At 48.6% G+C, this 25,677-nt stretch overlaps 1 protein-coding gene across 2 annotated transcripts in view; it reads right to left on the reverse strand.

The window, feature by feature from the left end:
* Positions 1 to 25,677, reverse strand: part of KAT8 (lysine acetyltransferase 8) — a 346,163-nt gene that overhangs the window by 252,705 nt on the left and 67,781 nt on the right. For both annotated transcript variants that reach the window (XM_086932009.1, XM_086932010.1), the window contains exon 4: positions 4,833 to 4,886. In XM_086932009.1, coding sequence (XP_086788135.1) covers positions 4,833 to 4,886 — 54 coding nt within the window. The remainder of the gene's footprint in view (positions 1 to 4,832; positions 4,887 to 25,677) is intronic.

Genomic DNA, 25,677 nt, shown 5'->3' on the forward strand with positions numbered 1-25,677 from the left:
TCCTCAGCACAATTTGATAAAAGACAGAGAAAAACACTCTCTAGATGGAAGAACCTCCCAATTTCAATATATGGAAGAGTAAACCTAATAAAAATGGTGCTGCTTCCTAAGCTGACATTCCTTTTTAATTGTATTCCTCTTGCTTTCCCCATGGGGTTGATAGCTAAAATACAGAGCAAACTTGGCAGCTTTGTCTGGGCAGCTAGGGGGGCACGGATGTCATGGAATAAACTCCGACAAAAATTGGCAGAAGGGCGGTTGGCACTCCCGGACTTAAGGTTATACTGCATGGCATTTCAGTTCATGAACTGCTCTTCTAAGTACACCAGGTCCCATCGTATGGGGCGGGTTGTTGGAGGAGATGGTAAGGAGTGGGGAAAGAAAGGGTTCCTTTACAAATTCGGTGCAAAAAAAACTTTTAAAAAGTCAGACCGAAGACAATAAAGGCAGCACTTATCCTTTGGGTAGGGATTAGGAAAATACAGAGAATGGGGTACTACTCGGATGGAGAACCAAAATGGCACTCGCCAGGCACTCCAGAGTGTTTGCCGGATCAGCTAAACATTCCTCTAAAGAGAGCAGGGATCGAGCGATGGGGAAAGAGGTGGTCCCATTGGAAATCTTGACAGCTAAGACAGGGGGTCCCTCTCAAGGTTTAAATACTTACAGTTTCTATCCTGGGGAGAGGCAAACAAGGGAGAGATTGGAGGAGGCACTTGGGAGTTCGAAAAGAAAATACAGAATGAGGCCCGAAAAAGAAAGAATTATCTGTCTGGTACCAGATCCTGGTGCTATCAGAAGAAAAGAAGTTGAAAGCACCATATGAGACCTGGGCAGGTGATATTCAGTTGACAAACCACAGCAAATGTGGCAACTTTCTTTTAAATTGTTGTATAAAGTGGTCAAGCCAGCGAATTTAAAAATAAACCACTTTTTTTTACAGCTAACAGGTTATTAGTTCGCATATCAGTGACAGCTACAGCCCCCCTCCCACCCAGTGAGCAGAATAAATGACCTCAGGACTATGTTTGAGAAATTACATGACCAACCAGCGTCTTTTATGTCATCGGAATAAGAAATCATTTCAAATGGAAATAAAGGGCCAGATGTACTAGGCATGCATTTTGCAACTCACAAATTGCGTCGATTTGTGAATCACAATTTGCGAGTCGCGAAATGCAATGTACAACAGTGTCTCAGACATTGTTTGCGATTCCCAAATGGGGTCCCAAATTGCAAACCCATCAATATTCATGAGGCAAGCACAATTTGCAACCCCATTGGGAATGGTTAGCACTCACAGGGATGGGGGCCTACTGGGGTCAGCAGACCACCATGTCTGTGAGTGCTTTTTCAATAAAGCAGTTTTTTCTCCAATATATCTAGTTTTCAGTTTCATTTTTTTAAGGGCTGGCAGTGGTCCATTGCCTGCTCCTAAAAAATATTTCTGCACCCATTCACCAAGGGGAAGGGGTCCCCTAGGGACCCCTTCCAGACCGCGAATGGTTTACCACCCTTTTGAAAAGGGTGGTAAACTGCGAGTGATTTGCAACCGCAAATGCGGTCGCAAAACAATAGGACATGCCCTTTGCACTCGCTATTAGGAAGGGACGCCTTTGGCACGCCCCTTTCCTAATAGCGAATCACAAACCATATTTTGCGAGTTGCTAATAGGTTAGGGACTCGCAATATATGGTTTGTACATGGGGCTAACCTTTTTTGCGGTTGCAAACAGGCCGAATTTCCATTTGCGACCGTAAAAAACGGTCGTACATCTGCCCTAAAGTTTCTAATCAAGCATTGGCATAGCCAATAGGTTTCGCCTTCGGGATCTTATAAGTGTTTAGCCATGCAACGGTTGATTATGTTGAACCAAGGATATTGTGCTGCATAACTAAATACTTATAAGGGCCCAAAGGCGAGACCTATTGGCGATGTTTTTCAATAGCGAAGGCAGTAATCTTTGTTATTAGCAAGAGAGGTGAATGTGCACACTGAGCAGCATTTGCTGCTGCTTTTGGGCCAGTACAGGCCTGGTTGTATCTTTTTGTTATTATGGTCGGGAGAAGGGTTCACATTACTTATCAGATGACATTTGTGTCAGAGGGTGGTGCTCTGTGTCACATGACACCAAGTACTATAATGTGACCTATCCGTAGCTGCTTCCTGCTGTGTGATTCATGCTAATTGTAACACCGTGAATCCTGACTTGTTAATCCTAAATACTTGAGCTGCTGTCTCGCTTCACTTCTTTCAACTTTCCCCTTAGATTTATTTATTTCTGAATGGTGAAAATTTCTATGACATACAGATATGCCAGAAAGAACCACCACGGAGGCCGCAGTTACTAACAGTACAAGATAGCGATAGTTGGTCAGTGCCAGATGGACGCCAGAACAATAGAAATATCTGCCCATGAGGTATTTCTTACATTACCTAATTAAACACTATAAAGCACTATAGCACGGCCACTAGCATTAAGTAGCAGTGAAGAATAGGGTTGTGAAATAATTATGCGCCTAGAAAAGTCAAATATATAACATAATGTGGTACATTTTGTAGCAGTAATATTCCAGTTTTTTGTCAGTTTAACAACTACTAATAGTGTATGAGCAAAGTCGCACTTCATTAGTACCAGTTTAACACCCGAATGCAGCAATCGTCAACTGAAAGGTGACCAGTTAACCCTTGCAGAGGGTTTGCCACTTCGCCGTACCACGTATGACCCCTTTTGTTTAGAAAGTGTCTACACTTGTTTATGAATACCCTTGTCTACACTGTGTGCTACAAAGTGTGAAGTGTAAAATGAGAACGGCACACAACACAGAAGGCGTACCTAATGAAGGTAAGAGCTGTGGGTTAGGGGGGAGTCAAATCTTGCAAAACTTTAATGCAGTTTCGAGCTTAGCAACAGTTTCTGAAAGGAAAGTTCTAGAGTCCTCACTGTGAGTGCGGACTTCGGAGACACGATCAGTGTTTATTTATTCAATGGTAGCTGCCTTTCATTCAGAAGACTGGGCATGACGGATTGTGCGTAGTTTGTACATTACAGTACGTGTCAAGTGTGTGCGTGGTGTGTACACTACAATACGTGTCAAGTGTGTGCGTGGTGTGCACATTACAGAACGTGTCAACAGTGTGCCTAAGACTACCAATGTTGACACGTTGTAGTTGTGGTACAGCTGCAGTCTTGCATTTAAAACAGAATTATTGTATTTTTTGGTGGTCAGTGCCCCTCCTCACATACCTGACAAACTCCGATTGCTAACTATCAAAGCTGTGAGGAAATGAGGCGCCCTCCCTTGTTCACGTCACAGCATTGCGCCTGCTCCCGTAGCATACGATATAGCGCCAAGAGGAGTAAAGAGGAGCTAGAGATGCAGGGGAGTTTCAGTACGCTGAGAAAGCGTGTGGCCGGGGACGGGCCCCTCTTTGAAGGAGGAGAGGTACACATAGGAATAGGAGTGTGGCTCTGGAAGTGTACAGAGTCGGAGGCTGCAAGTGAGTGTTACAAAGCTCAGAGGGTGCGCATCGAAGCACTGCACTGTGTGGGGGGTGCACGTGAAACAGCTGGGAGACACGATCAGTGTTCATTTATTCAACGGTAGGTGCCTTTCATTCAGAAGTCTGAGCGTGACGGATTGTGCGTAGTTTGTACATTACAGTACGTGTCAAATGTGCCTCTCAGGTTTAAACAAGCATCGGCATACAAATAGAACACAGTGACAAGTACAGGGTTGTTTGCTCTCCCCCACCCCCCAGTGACACCCTCAGTAATGACACACCCAGTAGTGATACATCCAGGAGTGACAACCTCAGGAGAGACACACAGGACTGACAAACTTAAGAGTGACATGCCCAGGAGTGACACACTCTGGAGTGTAAGTAAGTACAGGGGCCCCTATCTCTGCAGACTGGACTCATTAAGATGTGGCCTAACGGTTAGAGCGTACGACCTCAAAGCTGGGTAACCAGGTTCGAGTCTCTGCGGCTCAACCTCTTGTGATTCTGGGCAAATCACTTCATCTCCCCGTGCCTAACAAAACATAGATGTGCCCGTCTGGAACAGCTGGTGCTCGTGTAAAGCGCCCTGATACCTCCGGGTCGAGTTAGAGCTATATAAAACTGCAAGACAAACAAGAAGAAAAGTGCAGCCGCCAAAGTTGCCGATTAGAAGCAGTGTTGAACATGTGGAAACTGAGTTGGGCGAGCTGCGCGGCTGAAAAGAGAGAGGGAAGAAGCACGAGCGAGCAAAAAGGAGACTGAGAAGTAGAGTTGGGTGAGCTGCGTGGCTGAAAAGAGAGAGGGAAGAAGCGCAAGCGAGCAAAAAGGAGACTGAGAAGTAGAGTTGGGCTAGATGCGCGGCTGAACCAAGAGAGGGAAAAAGAGCAAACGAGCAAAAAGGAGACGGAGAAGGCAGAGCGAGTCAGTGGACGGGACGTGTGGAGAAGGAAAGAGGTGCACGCACGCGCTTGGGAGAGCAGTCTGCTTATTTTCAAGCACTGCACTCATGCTTGTGGCACACCCCTGCACGCTCCCGCAAGGTGGAAGCCGCCACAAGTGCAGTGCTTGAAAATGACCAGAGCGACGGCTAAAGGTCCTCTTATGCAGCGAATGCGCGCTGCGTAGGCGAGACCTAAAAAAAGGAACGGAACATGCAATAAAAGTTCCATAAAATATGTGCATCTCCCAAGGAATGGTTTAAAGACCATCTTACATCTAAAACATCTGAATGAGCATTAATTCACCCTAGACCCCCAAACCTCAGCATGTATATTCGGAACCCCCCCTAGACCCCCCTCCACCTGAGACCAGTACAGAGCTCTACTGACCGCTTCATGCTCTTTTTCCAGGGCTGCTGTGGTGGGGTCCATCTCTGCATAGGTCTGAAAACAAAGGAAAAAAGTAGTGCTCGTCAGATACAAAAAATTAATACAAGAATTATGTTTGATCAAGTGTTTATTGGTAATTATTCAGACTAGCCTTCGATAAACAGACTATTTTTGCTAAGCAACATATTAGAAAGTAAATAATTTCAACTGAGAATACAAGGGGATCAATGTCCATAGGGGAATGCAAGTACCTTCTTAAATGTCCAAAGAACCCTCCATGCTTTTCTTCTGATCCTGCGGCACCATGCTTCTTTGTCTGCCATCCTAATAGTAGTTGTCCCCATCATCATCTCCCAACCCAATGGTCAAAAAGGAAGAAGAAAGGGTCCTTGTGTAGGGTGAAAAGGGTGCTGGGGCTTAGCACACTTACCTCCTTACCCCCAAGCCTAGGCAAGAACATTGCACACCCCTTAAGGCCCATATAAAGTTGTGGAAGACCCTGAGCTAATGTGCCAAAGGAAATGAGCAATGTAGTGCGGTACTGCTGCCTTTAACGCCACCCCACTGACAGCCTTATCTAATCCACTCCCTGCCAAATTCCAGCAGAAGGCCAGGAATGTGGGGGTGATTGAACTGTCAAAGGGCCATAGGGTGGCAAGTAGAAGGGAAATACTTAACTGTTACTTCGGTTCTCCAGCATAGGTACCTTTCACAAATTCACATGCTTGAATTATTCTCCACCGTTTGGCTGGGAACCATAGTTAATTAGTGCTAATATGGCAGTGTACCTTTACACTCAAAGTTGAAAACGGCCCTAGGCAACATACAACCAGTCTTCATAATGTGACCTACAGCCAATCAAGTGGCAGGGCCTACAGCTCTTTCCTTTATAGAGGGCTCCAACCAATATGCCCCCTAATTATAAAGTCTGCACACAAGCAGAGAGTATATCCTCTAATGCTACAAAAATGTAATCAAATGTTCAAACGGAACACTTACTTTGGACTAAATGGCCGGACATTGGAGGTTTGAACAGCAGTATGCTAAAATATCACTAGGAAAAATAGTGTTTGACCATAACATTACGTCCTACATATTATTCACAAACATATTGGCCATTGGATGTAGGTGTTTTATTACTAACTTCAAAACATTATTTAGGACACAATTTTTAAGTCAGACAATATTTTTGGTTAAACTATTGTGGGACCACATCTGCCAGCGCACTACTCATATCCAGCCCACATTGTTAATACCGAAGATGCTGGAAAAGTAATCATTAGTTGTTTTGTATTGTACTTGCTACCACTTCTTACCAATTTCATACATCTGTAAATAACATGTTCACATTACTACTCAATTGTAGTAATTTTATCAATCATGGAAGAATGGTGGGGTGAGCCTGCTCCTAATAGGTTAATCTGTAGATTATATCCTGCATCGAGTGCTTAATTTGCGGAGTTATCTCGAAGGCAAATGAAATTGGTTCTGCTTATTTAAACAGTTTACTAAACATACAGATGGGGGGGGGGGGGGGGAGGGGTCAGTATAGTATGCTTATAATTTCCAAATGTTTTAAAACAGTGTAAAACAATAGCATTATATTCGTGTTCACATAAGGCTATATTCTTTTGGATAGCTTGTTAAATACTTAGCTCTAAATTTGCTATGTTGGATCTATTTCAATTTCTCAGAGAAATCGAACGGTCACAGTATGTGTGAATGGCATTTAAAATGTATTGAAGGGGGGGGCGTGGCAAAGATGGCGGGGTGAGCGGACGCTTCCTCCCGCAGCTCCTCCGGCCCGACTGAGCTCGAGCCCTTTTCTTACGCTTATCTCCCCCCGTTGATGCTCAGCGTGTGAGAGGAGAGTAGCGGAGCACCAGGCGCACATATTGATGTCACTTTGGCCCTGATCGCCTCGTGAAAAGTGTCTCCAAACCCGTTCGAGATCGGAGAGAGACGGGGAGCCTGGGAGGCGGAGCGAGGTGGAGCGCTGTCCGGACGCTTTGGCTGGGCCTGGTGCTGAAAGCTGACGACCGGGAAGGAGCCGGACCCATAGCTCGACGAAGAATAGAGGAGCGCTGCGGGCAGGGCCCTGGCGGCACGGTGGACTTTGGTCGTGTGCTCTGGCGCCCGGACTTGTGTCGGCGGTGCCCCACGCTGTGTGGGCCCGGCCCAAGTAGACGAAGCTTTGTGGACTTATTGCTAAGGACGGACCATTTGGGCCCCTTTATGTGACTGCACGAACACTGGCTGTGGTACGTCTCCGATTGCTGTGATTCTGGGGGACCCCCGGTGGGGTCGCCGGACCTGGCCGTTCAGCTCTGCCCCACCCTGCCGCCATTTTGTCCCCGAGGGATCAGTATTGCCGGCCTCCACTGCAACCCCTTGCTGCGGGAGTCTGGGCCCGCGGCTGGGCTCCCTCTCTGTGAGGCGTCTTGGTGGGGGACCCCCTGCTTTGGCTCTCCGCTGCCGTCTCGGCTGAGGCGCCGCGGCTGGCAGTGCCCGGACTGGTCCGCCATTTTGTCGCTTGTGGCGCAGCGACTTTGCCTGCCAGGAGATCCCCGCATTGGGCGCTTGCCGGCGGCTGGGCATCCCCGGGGCGGCTGACCCTGTGCCCATTCATCGGTTGCAACGACTGCGATGGCTGGAAGAGGCGGTTCGAGGAAGGGGGACCGCACCCTGCCGGACATGCTTGGCAGGGCCCAACAACTGCGGGACAGGACACAGCCGTCGCCGGGATCCTCCCGGGCCTCGGCGGATGCGAATGGAGGGGAGCCACCGGTCACGAGGTCCTTTATGGAAGAACTGTTTAGCTCCCTCAAAGAGGACTTCCAAACGCTGAAGCGGGAAGTGGCCAGTGAGGTCCGTGAAGTGCGTAGAGAGGTGGAGGGCCTCGGCGAGCGAGTTGAAACGGTGGAAACGGCGGCCCAGCGCCGGGACGAAGAGATAGTCCATCTGCAACAGGACGTTCTCCGCCTTCGGGAGCAGTGTGTTGAGCTCCATGCCCACTCCGAGGACCTTGAGAACAGGTCACGGAGGAATAACATTCGGGTACGTGGTGTGCCACCCGCGGACGAGGGGACCGACTTGGTGGGCTATCTACAAGGCCTGTTCCGGGAGATCCTGGGGGAGGCGGCGGACTTCCCTATTCGCATTGATAGGGCACACAGGGGTGGCCGACAGCGCCAGTCATCGGCGCCCCCACCGGACATTTTGGCTTTCTTGCCCGACTTCCCGCTGAAGGAACGCATCATGACTGAGGCCCGCAGGAAACAGCCCCTGACTTTCCGGGACCGGCCTGTGGCGCTCTATCAGGACCTATCCGCCATCACGCTGCAGAAACGCAGGTCCTTCCGGATTGCCACTGACTTTCTGCGCGAACACGAGACGCCATACTCTTGGGGACATCCCTTCCGCCTGATTTTCCGGTGGAATGGGGTGCTGCATCAGCTGCGTTCTTTGCAGGACGTCTGTGGGGTCCTGGGGCTTACGGCGGCGGAGGAGGAAGGAGCTACACCGTCATGGAGGCGCTCAGAGCGACGGAGCCGGCGGCGGTCGACGAGGAGACAATCTGCGGCCAGTGCAGGACGCCCGGACTCCCCTACCATCAGGGCGGACATGGCCGACGCTTTGAGGGCAGCTGCTGGGGGCTCGGCCGGCTCCCCCGAGGTGGCCATGACGGCCTAACACTTACTCCGGGGGGAGATACTCTCAGCTTCTTTGATGCTTGGTTCGGGTCGGGGAGGTCGGGAGGGAGAGGATAGAGGTGAGTGGCTGAACATCCACTTTGCTTTTTCTTTCTACGGACTTGCCCCTTCTGGGGCCAGACTGAGACAATGGGGTGTTTAAGTTTACATTTGGCTAGTTGCCATGGTTGTGTTTGGGGTGGGTGTAAGGGTTGTTTTGCTGTTAAGGGGGTCCCGTCTGATGTTGTCTGTGCCCGCGCTGAGCCTGACTTGGCTTCGCCTGCGTTGCTGCCCCGCGCGCCCCTCCCGCTGGTCCCTTGCCCTGTGCATAGCGTCCCTGATCCCCGAGAAGAATGTCATCTCTAAAAGTAGTGACCCTTAACGTTAAGGGCCTGAATAACCCTGTGAAGCGCAGAGCGATCTTATCTTTGCTGGAGGGGACGCAGGCGGACGTCTGCCTCCTGCAGGAGACCCACTTATTGTCCCGGGATTGCCATAGGCTGCGCTCTGCCAAGTTCCCCACCCAGTTCTTCTCCTCGGCTGCGAACAAGACTGCGGGGGTGGCCATTCTTCTAGCGAGCTCCTTTAGGGTGGAGGTTTTGTATAAGTACGCTGAACAGAGGGGGAGGCTTCTTGCCTATCGCATGCGCCTGGGAGGCATAACGTTCACGGTTGGCTCTGTTTATAGCCCAAATGACCACCAAGAACGTTTCTTGGACTCCGTGTTGGTGGACGTCACTGCCTCGCCCGACCGCCATGTCATCTTGGGGGGTGACCTTAATATTGTCTTCGACTCGGTGATGGACAGGTCGGCGCAGCGCTTTCCGCAGGCGGGGGAACTGTCCCAGGCTGGGAGGGCCCGGATTGCGGAAATGGATTTGCACGACCTTTGGCGCTCCATGCACCCCTCTGATAAGGACTACTCCTACTTTTCACACGCACACCGCACTTATGCACGACTAGACTATCTCCTGGTGAGTGGTCCGATGCACGCTGCCGCTACAGCGGCGGACATTGGGGTCCTGTCCCTGTCTGATCATGCACCAGTCGCTGGCGTCTTCAAGTGGCCGGCGGCCTCTCCCTCTCGGGGGGTCTGGCGCCTTCGAGATACCCTTTTGCACAAAAAGTCTGTAGTGAAACGCATTGGGGAGGTCATTCAGGACTATTTGATTCACAATAACAACACCGACACCTCCCAGGCGACACAGTGGGCGGCATTGAAGGCAGTCCTCCGAGGGGAATTTATCTCCATCTCCTCGGCCGAAAACAGGGAGCGCCAACGGAAGAGGGACGAGCTGACCGTTCAGGTCCGGGAGCTCGAGCAGGTCCACCGCCGCACGGGGGCTCCGAGGGTGTGGAGACAGTTGAAGGCAGCGAGGAAACTCCTGTCGGCACTGGATCTTGATAGGGCGGAGTATGCCGCCTTGCGCCTGAAACATGCCTTCTATAAAGGGGGGGATAGGTGTGGTAAGCTCCTGGCACATCGGCTCCGGGTCGCGCAACAGCTTAGCGTCGTGCGGGAGCTGGTGGGTGCGGACGGGGTGACCGTTTCCGGGGACGCAGAGGTGGCGGACTCTTTCCGCAGCTTCTACGAGGCGCTGTATGCTGAGGAACCCTGCTCGCCGTGAGCCGCCGAAGACTATCTGGAGTCGGTGACCCTTCCGGTGCTGGATCCTGCTCAGGCGGACCATCTAGAGCGGCCTATTCACGTGGAGGAGGTGATTTCCGCTATAGCGCGGCTGAAGCATGGTAAGGCCCCGGGCCCTGATGGGTACACGTCTCTGTTTTACAAGACCTTTTGCACGACTGTAGCCCCTGTTCTTACTCGGCTATTTAATTCCTTCTCCGAACCGGGAGCCATCCCACCGGATCTCCTGAGCGCGACGGTCTCGGTTATCCCGAAACCTGGGAAAGATCGGACCCTATGTGGTTCGTATCGACCCATCTCGCTTTTGAATGTCGACCTCAAGCTGTATACGGGGATTCTAGCGTCCAGGCTAGGCCAACATCTCCCCGGACTGGTGGAGGCGGACCAGGCTGGCTTTGTGCCCGGCAGACAGACGGTTGACAATACCAAACGGGTGGCGCATGTTCTGGAGAAGGCCTCGCGGATCCCGGGGGAGCGGATGCTGCTGTCAGTTGATGCGGAGAAGGCCTTCGATAGAGTTCATTGGCCGTACCTCGAACTGGTTCTCAGGAAACTGGGAATCGGCGATAAGTTCCGCACCATGGTATTTAACTGTTATAGGCATCCTTCAGCATCGGTGCGGGTCAATGGGTGTAGCTCCAAGGGCTTTGCCATTGAACGAGGCACGAGGCAGGGCTGCCCCCTCTCGCCGCTTCTGTTCGCCCTTTATATGGAGCCGTTTGCTCAGAGGATTCGTACCAACCCTGACGCTATTGGGGTTAAAATGGGCCAATATGTCCATACGGTTAGCCTCTATGCAGATGATGTCCTGTTGACTTTGGACGACCCTAGGAGGTCGCTACCTGCATGCATCCGCGAGCTGGACACCTTTGCACGTGTGGCCGGCTTCAAAATGAATATGGGCAAATCGGTGGCGCTGGATGTGTCCCTAGCTGCGGCTACTAGAAGGGATCTTCAGCAACTATTCCCCATGCAGTGGTCCTCGTCCACGGTGCCATACCTGGGGATTCTGCTGGCGCCCACATTATCAGAGATGGTTGCGGCTAATTACGCCTCCCTCAGCAGGAAGATCAAGGAGGAGCTTGGCCGCTGGAGCAAGGGCCTGCTGTCCTGGCTGGGTAGAATCGCGGCGGTTAAGATGACGGTGTTGCCTCAGATACTGTATCTTGTCCGCGCCTTGCCTCTCCAACCCCCAGTGGGCTGGATAAGACAAACGCAGGCTGACATCTCCCGCTTTGTCTGGCAGGGCCGCAAGCCGCGGATGAAGAGAGTACTCTCCACACTTGCCCCGGAGGCAGGAGGTCTTGGTATCCCCGACCTCCGTAAATACTTTCAGGCGGTGCAGCTGCGGTATCTAGTGGAGTGGAGCAAGTGGGAGTCCGATAAACACTGGCTTTTTCAAGACCAGGCGGTGGCGGGCCGCACTTTGCAGGAGGTGCCATTTTTGCGCCGAGCGCATAGCCCTCCCAACCTTTACGCCTCTTTTATAACACGGGTCCCCCTGAGGGTGTGGGACGCAGTATGCGAGGACCGGGGCCTTACCACCTTCCCTTCGCCGTTCACACCTATAGCAGGTAACCCGGGCTTCTCCCCCGGGATGGAGCCGGGGGCTTTTTCCCATTGGGTGACTGCGGGCTGCAGGGTGCTCTTCCAGATCTATGGGCCGGAGGGCGTGCTGCCTGACAGAGCTGGACAGATTGCGTTACATGCAGGTTCGGCACTGGGCCCTCCAACCCCAGGTGCGCGACGCTGCCGCTCGTCAAATTACGCCGTATGAGAGGTGGTTGGTGACCCGTACCTCCGATGCCAAGCTGATTACCGATTTGTATAAGTACCTACAACCCCCGCCGTTTCATTACTATAACCCGGGGAGGGAGCGCTGGCACAGGGAATTGGGCAGGACACTAAGCCACAAGGAGTGGGACAAAATTGCATACCGGGCGCGGCACTCTGCATACCACACGGGCCTCACGGAGACCTTTACTAAGGTCTCCACTTATTGGTATTACACTCCGGAGCGACTGTATGAGATGCATAGACATACTGACAAGGGGTGCTGGCGGGGTTGCGGGCGGGAGGGTACCCTCTCACACATTCTCTGGGATTGTCCAGTGCTGACCGCTTACTGGAAGGAGGTTTTGGACGAGGTGGATAAGCATTTTGAGATAGAACTGCCGCGCTTCCCGGCGTATGTATTACTGGGCCTCCCCAATGACCTAATGTACCCACTGAAGTCCCGCAGGGGTAGGCAGATCGCGATTGCGCTGGGGTCTGCGGTCCAGAATATCCTTATCCACTGGCGCACCACCACTGCCCCCTCCATCACGGGTTGGTTGCATAGGCTCTGGCACGTGTTGGGTATGGAGTTGTCGCTTACGGTGGCGGGGGAGATAGACCAATTTGAAGTGCTATGGCAACCCTTCCTAGCGCTGCTGTCCACCGTGTTCCGGGAACTCACATGCCCGAGGTACCTTAGACTGCTTAGGCTGACGCCACCGGTGACCCCGGCGGACTAGATTGATTGAGGGGCGGGGTCCTGGGGAGGGGGGTGCGGGCTTTTTGGGGTGGATAGTCTTAGTGCGGAGCCATCGGACGGGGGAGTTGGGGTGTTGTTTTTCTTTTCTTTTTCCTGCTTTAGTGGGGACGGGGGACGGGGGGGGACGGGTTGTACTCTGTGAGATTGCTACTGGGTTTCATTGCTTAGCTGTGGAGTGTTGGATATGCGCACGGAGGTTACACTGACTGCATTTTTTCTTGTCCACTTTTCATTTACTGTGTTCTTCCTCTGAACCATTGAACTGCTCTTTGCCATCGCTCCTGAATTGCATCTTTTTCTTTACTGCATTGTATGTAACCCTAACCTCCTATCCCCTTTCCCCATGTTTTTTGTCTTAATAAAAATGCTTTAAACCTAAAATGTATTGAAGGAGAAAAGACAAACAATGCAGCTCACCGCGTCAGTATGCTACTTTTCACTGGGCTGCTAAAATGCTAACCAAAGTGAGTACCCAGTCCTGCTAAAAGAGGTTGCTTTCATTCAACACTAACAAATAACATTTTGCTGGTAGCTTAGATGGCTAGCATGGTGGACGCAATTTGAGCAAGCTTTAACGCTCACCTGGCTTTTCTTGAATATTATCCTGCAGGGACCCGTTGTCAAAACCGCTAACTAACCCCTACGAGGCCCCTCAGGCGTATCTAGAGAATCCAGTGGCGTATACCTGACCCCCCCCCCCCCCATCTACTCTGAAGTCTAGTGTTCTCTATATGCGCACATGCAAATATCTGGGCATAGAAATATATCATAGTATGACAGATTTGTTTGAGGGCAACGTTCTGCGGGCAATCACTGCGCTCCATCCTCAGATGACGTTTTGGTGCATATTACATCTAGTGGTCATGGGAAGAGGGGCTCTCTTAAAAATGGTGGTGCTGCCCGTTTACTATATTTCTTCACCAACCTACCCATATACATACCAACTACGTTTTTTCAGAAATTCAAAAAACAGGTGACTTCATTTGGAATAAATTGAGATGTATGGTTGCTTTGGCAAAACTCTGCCCCCCCACCAACCTGGATGGCCTTGCAGCCCCCCAATTTGAACATTATTACCTGGTTGCCAAAATCCAATGGATTGCGCAATGGCTAGTGGGGTTACACCTATCAGACATAGTTACAACCAGAGCAATCCTCAACACATATAGCACACCCGTTTCACCCCTGCGCGAGGCTAAGTAAACCTGACTTGCTACTACTGGGTGTGGCATATAGATGCTATAGCAGATGCCTAAATATCACTAAACAGGTTCTCCCATACACACCAGGACTTGCATTACTAGGTAATCCCAGGACACCCGGATCAACGTGGTGGCGGAACTGGAGGTCTGGCATGCAGCGGGAATAAGCTCATTGGGTGACTTATACAAAGAGAGAGTGTTAGGAACTTATGACACTTCAATGGAGGAAGATAGTTTACCCACGGGCCAGATTTTTCTTCACAAATCATTGCTGGGCATACTAATGCAGCACTGTGGTGACATAACATCCGAACCTCCAACACACCTCATAGTCCAATACTTACAGGTGATAGGTGGGGGCAGACACCTCACATGCTGGTTTGCCGATGCTCTGCACTACCACATTGCCCCGCAACTCTTCACTCTCCGTCGTCGATGGGAGACTAACATGACCCGTCTCTATACTGACCAGGAATGGAGTGCAATTCTAGAGAGTCCCTGTCACATCCCACTAAACACCAGTTTTAAGCTCTTTCATTTCTACATACTACACAGGGCCTACCTTACCTCTGCCAACATCAACAGGTATTACCACACAACAAGAGCTGCATGACACAGATGAACAAGTTAGTTACCTTCGGTAAAGCTTTTTCTGGTAGATACAGTATCTGCCTGTGGATTCCTCACCTTGTGAATATCCCACTGCGTCAGCAACGTTCAGAAAATTCTTTGAAGCACGCCGGCGTGGACGACCTCATAGGAGCACGGCATTGCGCCCGACTCCGTCTGACGTCACCGACTCCTTATTAGGCCTACGTCGGCGTGATGACATCAGTTCCGCCCTTTTTTCCGTGCCTTCGAGGCACCTGGACAGACCAATGACAGAAGATATATACATATACACTGTACACAGTACATAAAATCCTAAAAACTGCACACACACAGTGTGTAGCTAAGGTTTGTAAACCAAATATAAATTTCAATCATAAACATGCATATGAATACATAAATACAAGTATAGTGGAGCGGACAACGGGGTGGCGGGTGGGTCAGTGAGGAATCCACAGGCAGATACTGTATCTACCAGAAAAAGCGTTACCGAAGGTAAGTAACTTGTTCTTCTGATAGATGCATCTGCCTTGTGGATTCCTCACCTTGTGAATAGAGTCCCACAGCAGTCCCCACTCCCGGAGGAGGGTGTCCACTCTGCTATACCAGAAAATCTTGGAGGACAGATCGCGCAAAGTGGCCGTCTCTCCTCACCTCGGTATCTAAGCAGTAGTGCTTCGCGAAAGTGTGGAGGGAGGCCCAAGTCGCGGCTCTGCAAATGTCCTCAACAGGAACACCTCTAGACAAAGCGGATGTTGCAGACTTTGCTCTAGTTGAATGAGCTCTGATACCCTCAGGAGGGTCCTTACCCGCCAGAGAGTAGCAAATCTTGATGCACAGGATTATCCATCTGGAAAGTGTGCGCTTGTGCACAGCTCTGCCCTTTTTGCAGCCAGCAAAACCCACGAAGAGCTGATCATCCATACGATAGTCTTTAGTCCTATCGAGATAGAAACTGACTGCTCTCTTAGGGTCCAAGCGATGAAGCCTCTCCTCCTCCTTGGAAGGGTGAGGGGGAGGTAGAAGGTAGGAAGGGTAATGAATTGTCCTAGATGGAAGTTACCAACTTAGGGAGGAAAGCAGCCCTGGTCCTGAGTACCATTCTTTCAGCATGCATAGTCAAGAATGGGGGCTTGGAACTAAAAGCTTGAAGCTCACTGCAACCAAGAAGACCGTTTTAAAAGATAAAAGCCTCATGGGACACTTGTGCAAGGGTTCGAAGGGAGAACCCATTAAATAGGTTAAAACAAGATTCAAATCCCAATGAGGAACAATGAAAGGAGTAGGAGGGAACTTATTTGTAAGACCCTTCAAAAATCTCAAAACCACAGGAGACTTAAAAAGAGAGGGCTGATCCGGCAAACAGAGAAATGCTGATAAAGCAGAAAGATAACCCTTGACTGTGGCAACAGCAAAACCTTGCTGCGCCAGAGAAAGAGCAAACTGTAAAATGTGAGACAATTGAGCCTTCAAAGGGTCAACAGCCCTCTCACCACACCAAGAGACAAATTTAGACCACCTATAAGAATAGATGGACTTAGTGGAGTCACGCCTGGCAGAAAGAATGACATCCACCATATCGTGAAGGAGAGAAAATGAATTCAAGTTGCCCCGTTCAATCTCCAGGCATGAAGGTGTAATGTCTGGAGGTGGGGGTGTAGAACCTGCCCCTCCATCTGAGAGAGGATGTCTGCCCTGAAAGGGAGACGGAGCGGCGGGTGAGAGGAGAGGTGGAGAAGATCCGTGTACCACACCCTTCTTGGCCAATCCGGGGAGATCAATATGACTTGGGCCCGGTCTTGGCGAATCTTCCTCAGAACCCGAGGAATCAAAGGTATGGGAGGAAACGCGTAAAGGAGTTGACTTCCCCAACTCAACTGAAACGCGTCCCCCAAGGCTCCTTGCATCAGAAACTGGAGACTGCAGAATGACGGGCAGTGAGCATTCTCATGAGTAGCGAACAGATCCACCCGAGGAGTTCCCCACATCCGAAAGATGTAGCGAACTACCTCTGGATGGAGCCTCCACTCGTGATCGGCCGAGGACCGCCGACTGAGTCTGTCTGCACGTACATTCAGAACTCCAGCCAGGTGATTTGCCATCAGACAAATCTGATGGTCCTGAACCCAGGACCAGAGTCGCAGACCTCTCTGCAGAGACACCACGACCCCACTCCTCCCTGTTTGTTGATATACCACATCGCGGTCGTATTGTCCGTCAGGACCTGAACTGACTGACCGCGAAGGGAAGGGAGGAAGGGCTTGAGCGCCAGACGTATTGCCCGCAATTCTAGAAGGTTGATGTGAAGCAAACTTTCCTCTGGAGACCAAAGACCCTTGACCTCCAGATCCCCCAGATGTGCACCCCACCCTAGAGTGGATGCATCCGTTATCAGCGTGGCCACCGGAGGAGGTAGTTAAAAATGCTTCCCTTGAGACAGATTGCCTTCCACGCTCCACCAAGACAGATCCGCCGCAGTTTCTCTGGAGATCCTGACTGACTCCCTGAGATCTCCGTTGTGCTGATGCCACTGCCTGCGGAGGCACCACTGGAGTGCCCTCATGTGCCAGCGTGCATGGTTGACCAATAGAATGCAAGAAGCCATCAGACCGGGCAGGCGAAGAACCTTCACGACTGGAACGACCGCTTCATTGCAAAACAAGGGAATCATTTCCTGTATGTCGCGAATCCTTTGAGGAGGAGGGAATGCACGACACACAGTTGTGTCCAGTACCGCACCTATGAACAGGTTGCGCTGGGAGGGCACCAGGTGAGATTTGGGTACATTTATTGAAAAACCCAACCTGTGTAACAACTGAGTTGTCTCCTGCAGATGACGGAGCACTGTCTCTGGAGATTCCGCTTTGATCAGCCAATCGTCCAGGTACGGGAATACTGGAATCCCCGACCTTCTGAGATGTGCAGCCACCACAGCCATCACCTTGGTGAAAACTCGAGGCGCAGTAGTAAGCCCAAACGGAAGGACCGCAAACTGGTAGGGTTGCGATCCCACCGTAAAACGGAGATACTGTCTGTGCGACTTCAGAATGGGGATGTGAAAATACGCATCCTGCAAGTCGATCAACACCATCCAGTCTTCTTCCATCAGCGCTTGAAGAACCTGTGCAAGTGTGAGCATTTTGAACTCTCCTGTTTGAGATAGAGGTTCAAAATCCTGAGGTCCAGGATTGGACGTAACCTGCCATCCTTCTTGGGGATCAGGAAATACTGGAAGTAGCACCCCTGACCCCTTTCCTGCTCTGGAACCATCACTATAGCACCTTTTCTGAACAGTGCCAGGACTTCTTCCTGCAGGAGAAGCAGGTGGTCCTCCGAACAATAACCTTGGCAAGGAGGGTAATTGGGAGGGAACTCCTGAAAAGGAAGTGCATACCCATTTTTTACGAGATTGAAAACCCAAAGATCTGATGTAACCAATTCCCAATCCCGTAGAAAATGAGTAAGCCGACCCCCTACTGGACCGGCATGATCCGGAATGGCGGATCTAGGGCTGCTTTGCTGCTGCGGGTGGGGGATGATTGTTAGAGGAGGAAGTAGAGGAGGAGGAGGCTTGGCGTCCACGAGCACAACTCTTTTGTCTACCTCTGTAAGACTTATACAATGGGTTCTGCTGCTGCTGCTGGCCTTGTTTATAGGGACGAAAAGTGGATCTACCAAATCCCCTAAACTTCCTGGTGGTAGAGCCTCTAGCCTGCAGGCCCAAAGATCTTGCCGTCGCCCGGCTATCTTTGAACCTCTCCAACGCTACATCCGCTTTTTTTTTTCCAAAGAGGCCAGTTCCGTCAAATGGTAAGTCTATTAGAGTAGACTGTACATCTGCTGAAAATTCAGAAGACTTAAGCCATGCGGCTCTTCTCGTGGCAACAGCAGAGACCATTATCCTGGCCACAGAGTCCGTTGTGTCCATGCCACTCTGAATAACCTGGAGGGCCGCTGCCTGAGTATCAGAGACTACTTCATTGAAGTTCTTTCAATCTTCCTCTGGAAGCTTAGTTGACAACTGTTTCACAGAGTCCATCAATGCATGAATATATCTCCCCAGCAGGCAAGTAGCATTGGTAGATTTAAGAGCCATGCTACCCGAGGAAAAAATCTTTTTTGCAGACTGGTCCAATTTTTTAGAGTCTTTGTCTGCTGGCACCTGTGGAAAAGAACCTGCAGACCTGTTGGAACAAACGGCCTGCACAACCAGACTTTCCGGTAAAGGATGCGAAGACAGAAACTCAGGGTCACCAGGTGCCACCCTATAACGTCTTGCCACCGACCTGGATACCGCAAGGAGCAGTCAATTGGCTCTTCCATACCTCCATTATTGGCTCAGTCAAAGCCAGTGAATGGGAGTGTAGGCTCTATAATAGAGGAAGGCAAATGCAAAACCTCCGTGAGGATGTTAGGCTTGAACTCAACGGTAGGTAAAGTAAGATTAAGCAGCTCCGCAGCCTTCTTAATGACGACATGGTAGGGTGCCACGTCCTTAGATGGTGCATCAGAAACTGATGGTAAACCCCACTCAGGAGAGAGTTCCAGGCCACTAACACTAATTAGGTCCTCAAAACAGTCCCCTTGATCCAGAAGCTCTCCTTCCTCTACTTCAGGATCTTCGTACTCCTTTTCCTCCATGAGGCGTTGAGCTCTGCTCCTCGACCACTCCAGACGAATCGAAGTCGTCGGATCCGGCGACGACTCCGACGGAGCCGGAGCCGGCGTCGAACGAGGAGCCGGGACAGCTGGAGGACGAGAATCTCGAACCGGCGTCGTACCTCGATCCAGTTCTCGAGGTCGCTCCGGAGCTGGCGAAGCCGTGTGCCGAATCAATGACCTCGGCAGCGCCGTACCGAGCCAAGGTGCATAAGGCGTCGGCATAAACGGCATAAAAGGTGCTGGAGCGTAAGCTTGAGGGACACCCAAGTTAAAAGACAAAGGACCCATGGGACCAGCCGGTGCACCAGTGGGGTACATTGCCCTTGTATAAACGCCAAACATGGCATTTAGGAAATTCGAGGGGTCCTGTCCAGGACCAGGAAAGGGAGGGTACGAACCCATCGGCTGCTCCGGCATCGGTTCTTCCTGGCCCTCTTGGTCCTCTGGGTTTACCACCGGAGTCGGTGCCCGAGGAATCTCCTCGTCTTCCTCATGCGCCGAAGAATGACGCGAATGCGGATTCGGTTCTTGCTCCGGATCCGGGGAAATCTCACGAGATCGCTCAGGTGAAGGTGACACAAAGTCCTTGTGATGTTTACGAGAAGACTTCCTCTTCGAATCCGAAGACTCTTTGCCAGAGTGATGTCTTGAGCTATGCTTCCTCCTCTTGTGCTTCTTCTTCGAGGAACCCAAAGTCTGACCCGAAGTCGACTTCGATCTGGACCTCGACCTCACTCTGAACCTCCACCTCGAAGCCGATCTCGACCTCGACTTCTGCTTTGACGTCGAACGTCCAGATGTTGACATCGAAGACCTTCCAGCTTCTTTTCCTTTCACCTTGCCAGCAGAAGTTTCGCCTCATGTTCTAGTAGAGCCTTTGGGTTCATCTTGAAGCAGGATCTGCAGCTCTTGACATCATGGTCCGATCCAAGACACCACAAACAATCGTCGTGCGGATCGGTAATCGACATCATCCTAGCACACGATCTGAACTGTTTGAACCCAGTCTTCCTCGACGACATCCTCGACGAAGAACAGACACTCGACAGAGAAACAGTAACACAAAATAGCAACAAGTTACTATCTGAATCACGGAAGATCCCAGAAACCGTTAGCGTCGACGACGCTGGAAAAAGGGAACTGATGTCATCACGCCGACGTAGGCCTAATAAGGAGTCAGTGACGTCAGACGGAGTCACGCGCGATGCCGTGCTCCTATGACGTCGTCCACGCCGGCGTGCTACATATAATTTTCTGAACGTTGCTGACGCAGGGGGATATTCACAAGGTGAGGAATCCACAAGGCAGATGTATCTATCAGAAGCTCATGTACTAATGCAGACCTATTACATATGCTGTGGGCCTGACCATTACTACACACATACTGGCATGCCGTCACAATAGCATTATCCACTTGTACAGAGCGCTTCAATCTATATCATTGGAAGATATGCTGGCTGAGCCTTTACCGCAGGTGTACCAGAACCCATCGATATGACTAACAACCTGCTGTAATAAGCAACGGAATTATTGGAGTGTCCCCTCCCCCTCGGCTCTTATTTAAATGTTGATGGGATAACCTTGTCGTTTGTTGGCCCCTTGCTACATTTTCCCCCTCTAATCATGCCCCACATATTTTGAATGTGACATTTGGGACGATGTATGGGTTTTGGCAGCAACTGAAGGTTGAGCTGCGCTAAGATTTATTTTCCCCTCTTTTTTCCAATTGGATTTCTCTCCCTTTACCCTCTTTCATTGTCATGGTTATTGTTGACAGAAAAGTAATGAACTGTATGGAATCTCTTTTTTTCTCCTGCACATTGCCTGCACTGGGGATTCTCTGGTTAAACACACCTCAATGTAAACATGCTCAGTACGCAATATTTAGGTGTCCTAGCAATATACTGTGTTTATTGCTATGTTACGTCTCGGAATTTAAATTATATGCATCACATCTATATTGGCATTAAATATATATAGAGATATTAACGTGATGCCCCACTGTTTGAATTTACCATACAATTTCTCCCACGATGTACTATGATGTTGGATACTTATGTGCTTCTTATATTGATAACTTAAGAAATATTGGGCGCGTATGGTAAAGAGATGTTAATCATGAAACTTAGTTTCAATAAACAGATTTAAACATAAAACATAACACTTTGCTTGAAAGATTAAAATGTAAGAATGGCTTCATTTGTTGTGTTCTCATTACAAAGGGGGGAGATTAAATATTAGGAATCCTCAGTGTTCTGTATGATGGAGCAAGGATTCGCACGTAAAGCGACTTGCTTTTATCATGAGCCTCAAATAACCCTAACTATGTAATCAACATGTTTGTCTTACTAATTTACCCCTTCTTCATCTATATTGGGAATCCGAGTGAAGCTTGCTTATGTGTTTTCTAATCTTAATACGCTTGCTTGTAAAATGGCTGCTGCTACCAGGGAATTTCTACTGCGCATGCGTCTGTCATACCCACGTGACATGACTTACTCGCAGCTTTGGAGGGAACCCTTTCGCATCTGCGCACTAGTGCTAAAATGGCTGTTTTGTGTTCTCACATGCGAGAGGCTTGCAGTGTTGCTTTTGCTAAGCTGTTCGTTCTGCCTAATCCTAATGCTATTGTTTATTATGAAGTAATGGGTAGAGTGTAGAAATTCATGGTATACAGTATAATCATTTATTCTGTACTCTAAAACTGTTTCTCTTTCATTTCATGTTACACTGTGAAACTTGGCCTGTGGCATAATGCTGTACTCCATCTTTGTTGAAACTGCGACTGCGCGAGAATCGCAAAATCTCCGGAGCAGTGACCTTAGGACTATTGCCAAGGAGCTGACTGACTAGAAGATGCTCCTGGGAAGCTGCCCTCCTGAACCCCGACTAAATACATTGTATTCGTAAATAGAATATCCATTGTATGAAGGACTAAAGATGCCATGAGAACCTGAAATTTGAGGGGCGGAGACGGAATTTGAATACAGAGACGGAGAAAGTCTAAAACTTAGGTGGTGCGATGACCTGTCCTCCTCTTTTGTCCAATCAAAATTGGGGATCCTTACACTTGCAACATTGGGGGGTGGTACACTGACCTGAAGAATAGTATAATTAGCATAGGCTTAGCTAGAGAAATTGTCCGACTTGTCTGATTAGCTGACCTGTCACTGACCCAACACACTCAATAGGCGACTAAGAGCAGAGAGCTGCGGAGCACTCTGTCGGGAGGTTCGAGAACCCAATCAGGGTTTTTGGGAAGTGAAGCTGCTGGCGAAGCACTTTGTTGGTGAAATTTTTAACGCACTCGGGGTTTTGGCAGATTACTTGCAGAAAGGGAGTAACGCAGGCGTTGCAAACGAAACTGCGGGTGCTGGTCTTAACCTTTGGTGATCCGGTCCTGATCCAAATTCTGGGGTTATCCTGTCCTGATTGTCCATGAGCTACACCTGCTTGCCTACTGGCACTGAAGTCTTTGGGGTTTCTCCTGTCCTTTCCAACTGACCCGTGGCCAGGGTTGGTCTTCACACTGTTCTAGGTAAATATAAATCTGTGCGGGTGATTGTCTTCCTAAAATCGTGTCCATTCTTTACCCTCCCTGAAATTTGCAAAGCTTTGATTGCATATGTACCTTTTCTTTCCTGTCCCTTGGTAAATGAGATTTTTCATGTATTACTGACTATTAGCATGTTCCTCTTTTTACCCACCTTTAGCCAATGCTAAATCGTTTCTATATAGTACACATTCTTTTTCTCACCCTCCCTTTAAGGAGATGAGCTGAATTTATAGTTTTGTTTCAATTCTTACCTTCCCTATAGTTATGTGCTGAATTAAACCTAGATTTATATATTGTGTTCTCTTTTTCCAAACTGCCACTGAATTGCGAAAGTTCTTGGGTTTAGTATGTTCCCTTTCTTTACCATCCTTGAATCAAGTTGCGAAAGTCTGTTATCTAAAATTAGCATGTTCCTTGTTTTTTACCTTCCTTTACTTCAAAGTTTCTAAATGGTTGGCATAATCTATCTTATTCATAGCTATACGCTGTTTCTGATTTTGGTTATTGATAGTCTAATAGCATTTAACTTGTGGTTTATGACTTATGATGATGATGATTAGATAAAGAGTTTGAACCTACCCGAGTCTGTGGTTATTATATAATTACAAATCTTATGATATTTGAGTGCCTTTCCCTTAACTCAACTCCCTGATTCATCGTGTTTAGGTATCTAGTGACAATGATTGGTAAAATACTGTTATAGGAATTAGAGATTAAAATACAATATACTGGTAGTAGAGCATAAGTTACCTAAATAAATGTTAAGGTATACGATTTGGAATTATCAGCCCAGGTGAGTGTTTGTACAAATTCTAGTTGGGTGACCTACGCGCTCTAACATGTATGAAGAAGCAATATTGGATAATTGAGGTCTGCACATTCTTAATAACATTATATGTAGCCTATAGAGTACTCCGGGGGCGTGTACCAATGGAGCTTAGCATCAACCCCTTGGCTGGTGTGTAGATTCAACCCCCGCTGAAATAGCACATTTACTCAACACACTTTGCATTGCAATATTCGTTCAGATTAGGAGGGAGGGGAGGGCCTGAAATACAATAGCAGAGTCCCTGAATAAAATCATAATGAGAGTGAAAGAGGGCAGAGTAAAAGCCACCCTTTCAAGACATCCACAATCTTTTGTACAACTACAAATACTTTTGTTTAGGGACAGACTCCAGCCCGCGAAAGGAGCAATGTAAGTGGTGCATTAAAAGGGAAAGCAGTTTGCCGAATACAGAAAGCAAGTTTGTTCTTTACAAAAAACTATAATTTCTATTTCTGAAAGTGATTCTATTGTGTATTAAACTGAAAATATTTAAAGTTCAGAGGAAATAATTCACTGCAAAGATGATTCGCTTATGCATTTTTATGCAATTGTAACTTTCTGAAAGCGCTTAACACTATTTCCAAATGCAAACATTTTTACAAGAGCATTACTTTTTAATGGTTTGAAATAGTTCAATGATATTAGCTGTTATCATTTTATAATTCGTGGGCTTTAAGAGCTGTGTTGTAATGTATGGAGGGGCTGCTTTGCAAAAGGCTTCATAGAAGGGGAAAATACACTTACCTGTCAATAGATGGAAATTTGTTTGCAAGAATAAGCGGCACTTTGAACAAAATAACACTCTCACATGTTCTAAAATAAAGTGACATTTGGGGCTCCTTCGACATGTATCTTAATGGTACAAGGGAAAAAAGCACTTTTTGTTGGATAAAATATCCCTTGGTTGCTCTGCAGTGCTTTAATACACAACGACATTGAGAGTTTTACCAATGCTTTGCACACTGTTAAATCACCTTTCACACTGGATAAACACATATCAATTAGTAATTATTTCCCGTGTTGTGAATCACGTTTAAACTGCATATGTTTAGGCCTCGAGGGCGGCTCTGAGGCAGACAGCTAACAAGAACCAGTGCTCAGAGTGTTGCTTTGAGTTTACCTCAGCTACCCCGAATACCCAAAGGTAATATCGGTAAACACCAGAGATGCCAATTTCAGTTGTGCTGTGTTTTATTGCCATTTAAATTAATACCTTGAATGCACGATTTAAAGAATGCCATTTTGTCAGCTGGACAAAGAAAAGCTGAAAAATAGCGCATTCACTTTTTAAAAACGATTTTTCCCTTACTGCAACATGATTAAAGTTATTTCAAAGACTTAGTCCGCCCAATTGATTAAAAAAAAGTACGAGTTCTTAACATTATTGTGCCAAGCTTCTTTTTGTGCCAGCAATTCCTAATGAATTGATCACATATTGCCATGAACTTCTCCTGCTGCTGCTCCCTATTCTGCATTTCTTTCTGCAATACGCAGTGACCTAAAATGCTCTTTTAATGGGCTGGTCCTAGGCCGGATGTAGATTAAAAACAAAGAAAGTGTTTCTTCGAAACTAGTTTTACGACACTCTCGGAGCCAAGGACTGTACACCATGAAGAGGGAGGTTGGGCTCGTGCGCAGTTGAGAGGTAACACACCTCCCAACTGCCAAATGTTCTACCTTGTGACAATCTACACGCAATTAAGCTTGAGCCTCGTGAAATGGGAAGGCGGCATGTAAAATCTATGAAAGACACCAACGCAGGATAAGTGAACATACTACGGGTTTGTAACCGTTTCCTTTCTTCAGCATTTAGGGTTGCCAGCTTTTCCAGATAAAAATTCTGGTAATTTGCTCACGTTTTAACATTCTGCAAGGGCCCAGGGATGATTCTGAAATAAAACTTTATAATAAATTGTCTACATTCATTTTAACATAGCCTTTCTTTCTTTGTTTACTTTATCAGTCAGTGGTCCATAATGCAGCTGTGGAACACTTCAAAGTGTTTTCTCCCTCCTTATACTGTTTACAATATGCCCTGATAAGGGGGAAATACCAGCTCAGGGAATTTTCCTAATTTTTGAAATGCAGAGACATTAAATTATGGGTCGTGC

The sequence above is a fragment of the Lissotriton vulgaris genome, chromosome 7, assembly GCF_964263255.1.
Source record: "Lissotriton vulgaris chromosome 7, aLisVul1.2, whole genome shotgun sequence".
NCBI lineage: Eukaryota > Metazoa > Chordata > Amphibia > Caudata > Salamandridae > Lissotriton > Lissotriton vulgaris.